This window comes from Suncus etruscus, chromosome 12 (assembly GCF_024139225.1).
Source record: "Suncus etruscus isolate mSunEtr1 chromosome 12, mSunEtr1.pri.cur, whole genome shotgun sequence".
NCBI classification, from domain to species: Eukaryota; Metazoa; Chordata; class Mammalia; order Eulipotyphla; family Soricidae; genus Suncus; species Suncus etruscus.
Window position 1 is genome coordinate 52,971,867 of NC_064859.1, and position 12,723 is coordinate 52,984,589.

General features: G+C 40.0%; 1 protein-coding gene across 2 annotated transcripts in view; it reads left to right on the forward strand.

Moving 5' to 3' along the window:
* KDM3A (lysine demethylase 3A) overlaps positions 1-12,723 on the forward strand; it is a 61,255-nt gene that overhangs the window by 26,451 nt on the left and 22,081 nt on the right. For both annotated transcript variants that reach the window (XM_049784904.1, XM_049784905.1), the window contains exons 11-15: positions 1,327-1,531; positions 7,181-7,395; positions 9,430-9,579; positions 9,729-9,824; positions 10,190-10,317. In XM_049784904.1, the coding sequence (XP_049640861.1) occupies positions 1,327-1,531; positions 7,181-7,395; positions 9,430-9,579; positions 9,729-9,824; positions 10,190-10,317 (794 nt within the window). The remainder of the gene's footprint in view (positions 1-1,326; positions 1,532-7,180; positions 7,396-9,429; positions 9,580-9,728; positions 9,825-10,189; positions 10,318-12,723) is intronic.

The window sequence follows — 12,723 nt, forward strand, 5'->3', positions numbered from 1 at the left end:
GGAACACAAAAATACAATACAAAAATCCCTTCCTTACACCTATATTCATTGCAGAACTACTTACCATAGCAAGACTCTGGAAACAGCCAAGATACCCTTTAACAGATGAATGGCTAAAGAAACTGGTACATATATAAAGTCATGAAATTCTCCTATACATGGATGTACATGGAATCTATTATGCTGAGTGAAATAAGTCAGAGAGAAAAACGCAGAATGGTCTCACTCATCTATGGGTTTTAAGAAAAGTGAAAGACATTTTTGCAATAATAATTTTCAGGCACAAAAGAGAAAAAAGCTGGAAGTTACAGCTCACCTCATGAAGCTCACTACAAACAGGGATGAGTTTAGTTAGAGAAATAACTACGTTTTGAACTATCCTAATATGAGAATGTACGAGGGAAATTTCCTGTATCTTTAGCCCTGGTTAGTTTTTTTTTTTTTTGGATTTTGGGTCACATCCATCAGCGCTCAGTGGGGTTTACTCCTGGCCCTATGCTCAGAAATCGCTCTTGGCAGGCTCGGGGAACCATATGGGATGCAGTGATTTGAACCACCATCCTTCTGCATGCAGGGCACACACCTTACCTCCATGCTATTTCTCCAGCCCCAACCCTGGTTACTTTTTAAAATAGGGGCTATGCCCAGTTATGTTGGAATCTATTCCCATCGATAACTAGCGAGACCCAGTGCTGTGGGCCCAACTCCTTTAGCGCTTACACCTTGTGTAAAGGTGCTGAGGAATATAGGACTCTTACACCTTGCGTAAAGGTGCTGAGGGATATAGGACTACCCACTTGGTGCTTGGGATCTCTTGAGGGCCTATGTAGTGCTGGAATCAAACTCGCACATACTGTGCTCCACTTCTTTTAGCCTTCCTTGCCTTAGAATGATTACTCTTGAGGAGTGCTTTAAAAAACGTGTTATAAACCAGTTTTTTGAATATGGAAAATGACAATTGATTTCACACAATCCTCTGATGAGGTAAACGTTTTTGCTTAATGTTGAATGCCTTTGAATTAAATATCTGATTTGAAAGTCTTATAATGTTTATCTTACCTAGGATTGTGCCTAGAGACATAAACTTGACATTTTGAGTGTGGTTGTTAACCCTGGAGTTTAAAATTGCTAAGTGAGATTTTATAAAAAGTAAAACATTTATGTTTTAACTTGTCTTCTGTTAAACAATTTTTAAGATTCTAGTGAAACAAATACTTTAAAGAGGTCTCCTTTAGGAAAACTGTCCATTTGAATACAATCTAATTAAATTTTGTTGTGATTTTTACAAAACGTGGCCTCCCAATTTATCAATATTTGTTTTCCTAGTTCCAACTCGAAAGTCAGTATTGACAGACGCAGCCAAACTCAAGAAACTTCAGCAGAGCGGCGAGGCCTTTGTCCAGGATGATTCCTGTGTAAATATCGTTGCACAGCTGCCCAAGTGCCGAGAGTGTCGTTTGGACAGTCTCCGGAAGGATAAGGAGCAAGCCAAGGACTCGCCGGTGTTCTGTCGCTTCTTTCACTTTAGGAGGTGAGACGACACCTTAGGCCCCCGTAGCATGGGTTTTTCTTCTCTCATTTTTTGTCAACAGTAAATTAATAACTGAAAAAAATAGCGATTGTAATTTTATTTTGTGGGTTTAAGAAACTGATACTGTACATTATTTCCTTCTCACTCTTCCTTTACATCAGGGGTCTCAAACTTGTGGGCCGCAAACGGCCCTCCATACAACATTTTGTGGCCCTGCCCTAGAGGAATCTTGTTTTGTTTTGTTTTGTTTGGGTCACACCCCCCAATGTTCAAGGCTTACTACTGACTTTGCACTCAAGGATCACCCGACTTTGCCTCCTGCGGCCCCCAGGTAAATTGAGTTTGATACCCCTGCTTTACATTTTTTTAATTAAAAAAACTTAAAAGGGGGCTGGAGCGATAGCACAGTGGTAGAGCATTTACCTTACATGCTGTGGACTTAGGACAGTTCGATCCCTTGATTCTCCCAGGAGTAACCCCCTGAACACTGCTGGGTGGCCCTTCCACAAAAAAATCTTAAAAGACAAGCTTGTAGCTTGAAAAGTAACATACAACTGAAAAAGGCACCACAAATACCTCTTTAACTTTTTTGTTGTTGAAAGAGATAATGTTGTGCTCTTTATTGTCTAAAACAAAGCAGATAAGTTTTGTTTAAAAATCCCCAAACGGACCAGAGAGATAGCATGGAGGTAAGGCGTTTGCCTTTCATACAGAAGGTTATTGGTTCGAATCCTGGCATCCCATATGGTCCCCCGAGCCAGCCAGGAGCGATTTCTGAGCGTAGAGCCAGGAGTAACCCCTGAGCGCTGCCGGGTGTGACCCCCCCAAAAAAAAAATCCCCAAACAAAAACATTGAAGGAAGTATATTCCGGATTACCTACTTTACAGATTGTGTATTATGGCTTTTATTTATTTTTGAAGCAAAAATGTTATATTTAAAGTTTTACTTAGAAATGTTAGGGGAGAGAAAAGAAGTACATGTTCAAAGAGAACATGAGCTTCTTGAATGGAAAATGTCTTTATCATTTAAAAATTGTTCTGTAGTTTTTGATACTTTCAGTTTTTTGTGGTTTTGATGTACAGTAAGTACATCTCACCACCACTAAATAAATGCCCAGTATCCTCCACCAATGTTCTGATGCTACTTATACTGCTATTTTAAAAAAAATTTTTTGTATTTAAATTTTGCTCTTTTGGGGAGGCCTTCAAAGCAGTATGCAGGGGACTCCGGATATACTGAATCTAGTTGGGCCTAATTAAGTCTACTTGGGGCCAGCAGTAATGGTAACAACTCAACCACTCTTGGTGGCACATGGAGGAAGGCTATGTTACATCACTGATTGAATCCAGAGCCTCATGCATTCCAGGCATGTCCTCTGTTCTCTTGAGTGATCTTCAGGGCTCATAGTTAGGTTTTGGTGTAGCAGCAGTATATAATATTACATAGATTGTTTTGTTTTTTGTTTGTTTGTTTTTTGGGTCACACCCAGCTGTGCTCAGGGGTTCCTACTGGCTCTATGCTCAGAAATCGCTCCTGGCAGGCCCAGGGGACCATATGGGATGCTGGGATTCGAACCACCGACCTTCTGCATGGAAGGCAAACGCCTTACCTTCATGCTATCTCTTCGCCCGCCCCTCCCTTTTTTTGGTTTTGTTTTTCGGGCCACACCCATTTGATGCTCAGGGGTTACTCCTGGCTAAGCGCTCAGAAATCGCCCCTGGCTTGGAGGGACCATATGGGATGCTGGGGGAATCGAACTGCGGTTCCTTGGTTAGTGCTTGCAAGGCAGACACCTTACCTTTAGCACCACCTCGCCGGCCATATTACATAGATTGTATGTACTGGGTTGAATCTTCATTTTCCACTATTGTAGTAGTATATAAAAAAGACAGTTGATTAAACTTTTTCTTCAAATATTTTTAAACATATAAATACTCATGTTTGATAATTAACTTAGTTTTATTTTTGGTGTTAAAATTTTCTGTTTTTTTTTTTTTTCCACTAGAACTAATAATGGAGAAAGTGTTGTTATCTCTTGGTTTGTATCTGATTATGTTGAAAGGGTTATTGGAAGTGGCATGACAGAATAAGGTTTATAGATTTAAGATCTTGATATATATATATATATATATATACATATATATATATGTATATATATTCTGCCAGATTGTCCTTCAGGAAGGTTACACCTGTGTCCAAGTCTCGTGATTGGAATATTACTGCCTTTTTGCCAACAGGAAGGGGTGTTATTCTCTGGAGGGGGAGGAAGGTATTTTTTTTATCAGTTTTATAAGCAAAATCCTATGTTTTTTAAAAAGAAAATTACTTTTCTTTGGTTTCTTCTATATTGCATTGAGAAAGGCTCAGTATCAATGCCTTTTTCTTTAGATTGCCTTATTCTGGATATAGATGAATTCAGGTATGATCTTTTTGGGGGGGCAACACTGGTAGTGTTAACAATTTACTCCTGGTTCTGCACTCAGGATCACTCCTGGTGGGATTTCGGGTGCCATATGTGATACTGACGATTGAATCTGGGTTGACCAATGCAAAGCAACCATGCTACTCACTGCACTATCTCTCTAGCCTCTGGACTTGAGGTTTGCAAAAGTAGTTTATCTTATTCATTCTTGAATAATTTGTAAGAGTACCATAAAGTATTGATTCAGGGGCCGGAGAGATAGCACAGTGGTAGGGTGTTTGCCTTGCACATAGCTGATCCTTGGTTCAAATCCTGGCATCCCATATGTTCCCCCATGCCTGCCAGGAGTGATTTCTGAACCTAGAGCCAGGAGTAACCCCTTAGCACCTCTGAGTTGACAACCCCCCTCAAAAGTATTGATTCAGAGCCATGATTATTATTTTTTTTTTTTTTTGGTTTTTGGGCCACACTCGGCGTTGCTCAGGGGTTACTCCTGCATGTCTGCTCAGAAATAGCTCCTGGCAGGCACGGGGGGGTGAGGGTGGAGGGGGGGTGGACCATATGGGACACCTGGATTCGAACCAACCACCTTTGGTCCTGGATCGGCTGCTTGCAAGGCAAACTGCGCTGTGCTATCTCTCTGGGCCCGAGCCATGATTGTTATATGTTAATATACATAATCAGTATAATACCAAGTTCAAAATATGTTCTTTTTTTGTTTGTTTGTTTTTGGCCCACACCCGGTGATGCTCAGGGGTTACTCCTGGCTACGAGCTCAGAAGTTGCTCCTGGCTTGGGGGATCATATGGGACGCCGGGGGATCAAACCTTGGTCCGGAGCGCCGGCAAGGCAGACACCTTACCTCTAGCGCCACCACGCTGGCCCCTCAAAATATGTTTATAACTTGATTGTTCTTAGCTTGATTGTACTTTTTTTCTGGAGAATTTTTTTCCCCCACATGGTTAAGTAGTTCAGATAAAAACCAATGTGTGGGGCCAGAGAGATAGTACAGCAGAAAAGACACTTGCCTTGCATGTTGCTGACCCGTTCATTTCCTGGTGTCCTGTGTGGTTAGTCAACTCCCCAGGTTGCCAGGAAGTGATCTTGAGTACAATGCCAGGAATAAGCCCTGAATACAGCCAGGTATGGCCCTGACAAGCCCCCAAACCCTGCCAAAGAAAAGCATGTGTATACATACATCTTATTTTTTTTTCCATTTTGGTTTTGGAGCCAATCTGGTGACATTCAGGGCTTCTTCCTTGTCTTGAGCTCAGAAGTGACTTCTGGCGGCAAGGGGGTACCAAATCAGATGCTGGGACTCAAACCTCCATTGGCTGCATGCAAGGCAAACAACCTACCTGCTATGTTGTTGCTTTGGTGCCCCACTTGAATCTATTTGAGAACAGTACAAAATGATTCAAAAGAAAGAAGGAAAAAAAAAAGCTCAATATTTTGTAACCAGTTAGAAATTAGGTTCTCTGTGACTTAATGGTTTTCTATTTAAAAATTCTCTTTGAAGGAGAAAAAATTATGTTTTATTGATGTTTTATAGTAGAAATGAGGCTAATAGAAACTATAACAGACTAATTTTTAATAAAAATATATCACAATTTGGGCCGGGCGGTGGCGCTAAAGGTAAGGTGCCTGCCTTGCCTGCGCTAACCTTGGACGGACCGCGGTTCGATCCCCCGGTGTCCCATATGGTCCCCCAAGCCAGGAGCAACTTCTGAGCACATAGCCAGGAGTAACCCCTGAGCATTATCGGGTGTGGCCCAAAACCCAAAAAAAAAAAAAAAAAAATATATATATCACAATTTAAAAAATAGCACTTTTTTCTGATGTGTATAGTGAAGCTGTCTATCATTAGCTTTGTGATCTAGTTTGTTTCTCTTTTTTTTTCCTCTTTCATAAGAAATAGGATGTTGGTAGGTCTCAATACTAAAGCTTGGGTGCCACGTCCTATTTGCTATCCCCTGAACCTTTGAGCTATCAGCTATAAACTTGAATTTCTCCTTTGGACTACTAAAATAAGCTTATATTATTTTATGGAGCTTCTAATAGCTTTCCAGTGTATTTTTCACCTTCAGAGAAAATTTTCTTCTAAAATGCAACTTTGTGTTCTCTGGATTCAAATATTTTGTTAGTTTCTAGCGCCTAGAGAAGGAATTAAGAATTCTAATTTTTTTTCTTGCTTTTATTTAAACATATTTTCCTTTCCTGGGCATGCCTTCTCCTACCTATTGCCTACCATTTCTTGCAAAGCCAAGTTTAATTACTAGCTCTATCATCAAGTCTTTGTGTTCGTCCACAAACTCATAATCAACACTCTTCTGGTTCTTGTAAGATTTATGATGGTTAGTATGTTTGTCATACCCTGCTTCACTGTTTTATGTTTCTCCAACTAGATTGATCTATAATCTATGCTTCAGAAAAAGTCCAACTTTTATATAGCTTGGAAAAGTCAAGTGTCAAAGATATAGAAAGGACCTACAGAGAAAATATTCTGCTTTTTACTCAACCTTTTTAGGTACCGAAGTGAAAATCAACATTGCCTCTCATTCTAAAAACTTACACAGTAATTTGCAGCTAGGGTTAATTTCACATGTATGTCAACTAACTCATGGATCATAATGATTGAGAGTTAGCCTCTCCTTACTGAGCATTACAATAATAGTTGTATTCAAATTTGATATACTCTCTTCTCTTTGTTTTACTAGCTTACTCTGGTAACTTGTTTATTTTTTTTTCTTTTTTTGGGTTTTGGGCCACTGCCATTGACACTTGGGTTACTCCTGGCTATGAGTTCAGAAATCAATTGCTCCTGGCTTGGGGGAACCATAGGGGACAGACCAGGTCTGTCCTGGGTAGGCTGCTTGCAAGGCAAATGCCCTACCGCTGTGCTGTCGCTCTGGCCCATGGTCCTTGCTCTAAGTCCTAACTCTGGCATGTTCAACAACCAGAGAAAGTATGATTAAATGTTGGTTCCGATGCATAGTTACCTTCCCATAGTTACCCTGTTCAGAGTTTATTTCCCTGTATCTTTGTTTCTGTATGATTTGTTTGTAGGAAAATTTGAATTTTCTCCCCTTCTGATTTTGTCAGGTAGCAGTTTGTTGTAGTCAGTGGAGATTATAGGAAACTGGGAAGTAGCTTGTTGATTTAAATATTTAAATATAAGATTAAAAATCAGTTCTCTATGTCTAATGCTTCCCACCCCTTCCTCTAGGTTACAGTTCAACAAACATGGTGTGTTACGGGTAGAAGGCTTCTTAACACCAAACAAGTATGACAGTGAAGCTATTGGCTTGTGGTTACCTTTAACCAAAAACGTTGTGGGGACTGATTTGGATACAGCTAAATATATCCTGGCCAACATTGGAGACCACTTCTGTCAAATGGTGATTTCTGAAAAGGAAGCTATGTCAACTATTGAGCCTCACAGTAAGAGCACCTCTTAGGGAATAGGATTTTTTTAGTCCAATTTGGTTTTGTTCATAAATGATACCCTCATATTCCTAATTGCATGGGTTCTTTTTCACCTGTCTATGGGGCTTATTTGGGGACAATTACTAATGGACTGGAACTTTGTTATAAGAAAAGGGGAAAGGTGAAAGGTGAGGTGATAATGGAATTTGCATAGATTACCAGTTCTTACTAAAAAATGGCTGAAGCCCCACGCTGGCTTATTTTAAGACAAATGTTCTTAGTTAGGACTGTATTTCAAAGAAAATAAGAATGGATCTGCTCAATTTTAGATACTGTGAATCAGAATATTTCAGGTTTGAGTCCAGGCAGTAAAATGGAACAAGCTCAGATTAAAATGAATGAGGCAGTGTTTTAAGGGAATAATTGGCTAATCTAATTAGTAGAGATTTTTTTTTCCTCTCCATGAGCATTCTCACTGGATTTAGCAGCTAATTAAATCCTGTGAAACTACATAGGTGACTTTTTAGAGCCAGTCCTCTTTCTTAACATCTGAATCTGAAGATAATGCTGTCTGGTAGGGCAACAGGCCACTTTATCTCCACATGCCTCTGTAGAAGAGAATGACCCAGTCTTAAGCACCAGGGGCATCTATCCTTTACATCTCATTTTTAAAATCCTTTAATTTTACCTATAACAAATTGTTGACAATTAAAAGTTTGAAGTTTTCCATACCTCTTTTCAGATTTTGCTTTACCAAACTTGTTTCACTATAAACATAGATATATTAATTTTAAGAATTTTGGTTGTATGTACTAGGAGCTGAGACTAGAAATCAAGTACAAGAATACTTGGTATTATAGAAACTATTATATTTCAGAGTCACATAACTAAACTGGGCATTCACATGAGAAAGAATTTAGAGCTAAATGGGCCATGAGATCATGGAGTTCTGGGGGCATATTCCTACTAGAAAGAGCAGCATCAGAATCACTACTACTTGCTATATATTGTAGAGACTTCAGAAACTAAGAATCTTATTAATCTGTTATATACACTTAAGTAGATTAAAAAAGCAATATTATCTAGAATAATATTTAAATGATTGGAATAGTAACTTCACTCTTGGATCAGCAAAAGACAGACAGACACACACACAACACCCACATACACAACACGCCCACCACTACACTACACCACACCCCATCCCTGGATCAGCAAAAGAAAGATAGACACATACACGTTGTCTTTTAAGAGCAAAATTGAGAAATTTTCCCATGAAGATTTAAATGTGATTGACTTCATTGCCTTTTTGGTGACCAATGTTCCTCTGACAGTCTGATCAGTGGAGAGAGGCACATACTGTAGGATACTGAATATAGCCTATACCACAGTAAACGTTGGCCTGCAGGTTTCAACCTTTATACATTGATTCTGTCATTTCAGTCCAAAATAATCATTTCGTTAAAACACCCTCTGATTCCCGCGACAGAGGTGAAATGTATAAAGTCTTGCTTATTACTATGAAATTACTAAAGTTCAGTCAGTGTGTGGTGCTCCAGTGCTTCAGGGACCCTGTTTCTAAGTAGTTCAGTTTTCTAGAACAGATTCTCAAACTGCTGAGACCCCATTTGCCCAGGAAATGGTCGTGTGACCTTGGAGATATAAAATATAGGTAACACTGATAATACATTCTGAATTTATTTTAAAACAATTTTATGACCCTGCCCCTACATGGCCTACAATTTAAGAAGCTAGGTCCTAGAACGAGGTGAAACTGCCCTTGACCAGCCCTATTCAGTGTAAGGAGATTTGCATGTACAAATAAAAGTTAATTGGAGTGCTATGGTGTAATGCAGGCGTACTACAAGGGTCTGAGAGGTGGTGGAGACAGGGAGTGTAGAGGGATTTGAGGTAGATTTTGAAGATTGAACAGAGTCTATGAAAGTCCAAGCAGCGGAGAATGGTATTACTCTACCTTTCTCCTACCGCTTTACATTTCGTTTCAAAAGCCCTCCCTGAGAAGTAAGTGATTTGTTGATTTTTTTGTAGGGCAGGTTGCTTGGAAGCGAGCTGTCAAAGGTGTTCGAGAAATGTGTGATGTGTGTGATACCACCATCTTCAATCTGCACTGGGTGTGTCCTCGATGTGGATTTGGAGTGTGTGTGGACTGCTACCGAATGAAGAGAAAAAGTCAACAGGGTAAGAACCGACTTGATTTTATTTATTTTATTATTTATTTATTCATATACCATTGAATTAGCCTTTCATTGATTTGTGGTTGATGAATTTCTGAAGCCTGTGGGACCAGGTTCCATGAAAAATAGTTATTATAGAGTGGTTATTTCCAGGTGCTACCTACAAGACTTTCTCCTGGTTAAAATGTGTGAAAAGTCAGATCCATGAACCAGAGAACCTAATGCCTACACAGATCATTCCTGGAAAAGGTATTTCACGTGGTACAATGTTTTTGTTTTTCCCTCATGGGGTTAGTAATCTGGTTTTACTTTTTATAATCGAATCATTGCTAACTTAATTTTAGTATGTACCATAAATTCTCCAGAAATGTATTGAGTAGTTCCCAAAGCTTTTTGAGGAAAGGGAGCCTTATAAATAGTTTTGTAGAGGGAAAGAAAATGGTCTATTTGAGGGAAGGTATACTTTGAACGAAAAGGTGGGAATGTAGCATAATGCTGCTAATAAAAAGTAATTTTGTTAGAAATACTAGCTACTTCTTAGTAACGTTGAGATTGAATATCCCTGTGTCTTTGTTCAGATATTTACCTCACACTTCCTTCCCCCCTTTTTTCAGCCCTCTATGATGTTGGCGACATTGTTCATTCTGTAAGAGCAAAATGGGGAATCAAGGCAAATTGTCCCTGTTCAAACAGACAATTCAAAATCTTTTCAAAGCCAACCTTAAAGGAAGACATAAAACAGGTATATTGTTGTTTACTCACCGTCCTTATGATTGTTGTCTGTCGCAAATAGTTAAGGATTTCTTTGTATTTGGAAGAAACCCAAGGACAGAGGTTAGTAGAGAGATGTAATTCATGTTTTATGTGACACAAGAGGCTTAGTCTCCACATTGTGTTTGTGGGCCTCATCGGCCTCATCGGCCCTTAATCACTCCTTTTATTAGGTTTTTTAATTTTTAAAAATCCTTGGATGAAGCAAAAACAATTGTAGTCAAATAAGTCGCTGTCAAATTTGCATGGGCTTAAAAACTCATGTTTTACAATTTAAGTTATTCAGGCGAGCTTTACATTAAGATTATATTTTATATATCTGGAAAGTTGAAGCAGAAATATGTAATTTTTTAATGTATCCATCTCCCATTAGAACTACTTTCCTTGGTGCTCGTTCCCTTCATATATATTTATTTATTTTTGTTTGTTTTTGATTTTGGGTCACACCTGGCAGCACTTGGGGACTACTCTTGGCTCTACGCTCAGAAATCGCCCCTGGCAGGCTTCGGGGATCATATGGGATGCTGGGATTTGAACCACCGTCCTTCTGCATGCAAGGCAGGGGTCTCAAACTCAATTTACCTGGGAGCCGCAGGAGGCAAAGTCGGGGTGAGGCAGGGCCGTATAAGGGATTTCGCTTACCGAATATTCGCAATAAAAAATCACATTAGTAAGGAAAAAAATCACAAAAAATTGCATTAAACATTTGCATATCCCAAACGGAACTGCTCGGGGTATGTGAATGTGTAATGCCATTTTTTTCTTACTAATGTGACTTTTATTGCGATTATTCGGTAAGCGAATACTGCGATATTAGAAGGCCGGCCGCGGGCCACAAAATGTTGTAGGGAGGGCCGCAAACGGCCCGCGGGCCACGAGTTTGAGACCCCTGATGCAAGGCAAACGCCTTACCTCCATGCTATCTCCCTTTATTTTTTTTTGTCAAATCTACTTTACGCTTTTTCCAAGTCCTTCAATCCAGTAATGATCACTTCTTGTTCTCTTTAATTTTCATAAAGTTGTACTGTTGCGGCAACCTTGGTAGAATAGTGTTTGGAGCTTTGGAGTCTGAACAGAATTTTTTTTTTATTTGTTTGGGCCACACCCATTTGATACTTAGGGGTTACTCCTAGCTAAGCGCTCAGAAATTGCCCCTGGCTTGGGGGGACCATATGGGATGCCGGGAATCGAACCACGGTTCTTCCTTGGCTAGCGCTTGCAAGGCAGACACCTTATCTCTAGCGCCACCTCCTGGGGAATCTGAACAGAATTTAAATGTTCTAGTTTCCTGCCATTTTCTCCTCTCTCTCTCTCTCTCTCTCTCTCTCTCTCTCTCTCTCTCTCTCTGTCTCTCTCTCTCTCTCTCTCTCTCTCTCTCTCTGTCTCTCTCTCTCTGTCTCTCTCTCTCTCTGTCTCTCTCTCTCTGTCTCTCTCTCTCTGTCTGTCTCTCTCTCTGTCTGTCTCTTTCTCTCGCTCGCTCCCTCCCTCCCTTTCTCCCCCTTTCCTTTCCTTTCCTTTCCTTTCCTTTCCTTTCCTTTCCTTTCCTTTCCTTTCCTTTCCTTTCCTTTCCTTTCCTTTCCTTTCCTTTCCTTTCCTTTCCTTTCCTTTCCTTTCCTTTCCCTTCCTTTCCCTTCCTTTCCCTTCTTTTCCCTTCCTTTCCCTCCCTCCCTCCCTCCCCCTCTCCCTTCCTTCCTTCCTTCCTTCCTTCCTTCCTTCCTTCCTTCCTTCCTTCCTTCCTTCCTTCCTTCCTTCCTTCCTTCCTTCCTTCCTTCCTTCCTTCCTTCCTTCCTTCCTTGTTTTTGAGCCACACCCAGTGATGCTCAGGGGTTACTCCTGGCTGTCTGCTCAGAAATAGCTCCTGGCAGGCATGGGGGACCATATGGGACACCAGGATTCGAACCAACCACCTTTGGTCCTGGATCGGCTGCTTGCAAGGCAAACGCCGCTGTGCTATCTCTCTGGGCCCTTCCTGCCATTTTCTACTTACTTTACTTTGGTTCAGTTGAACTGTCATATGTGGTTCATGTGAACATCTTCATTTAGTTATTTAGTTACGGAGAAATAATAAAATTGATAGTTGGACCTAATAGAATTAAATCACATGTAAAGGAAGGATCAGGACCACAGCAGGAATCTGGAATCTGTCCTCTGTATAAAATACATCACTTGAGTCTTGAAGGCAGTTTTTTTGAATAATAGAAAAATAACTAGTGTGCTTATTTCAGTTTTGAGTTCTTTTAATATAGATTTACTTGTGCTAAAGCAAAATAGTGCTTTTCTCCCTTTTCCTGTTTTTTTTTTTTTTTGTGTGTGTGTGTTTGTGTTTTCTATTTTTATATCAAACTGAACTTCTCTTGCCTGCCTCATTTTTTCATAT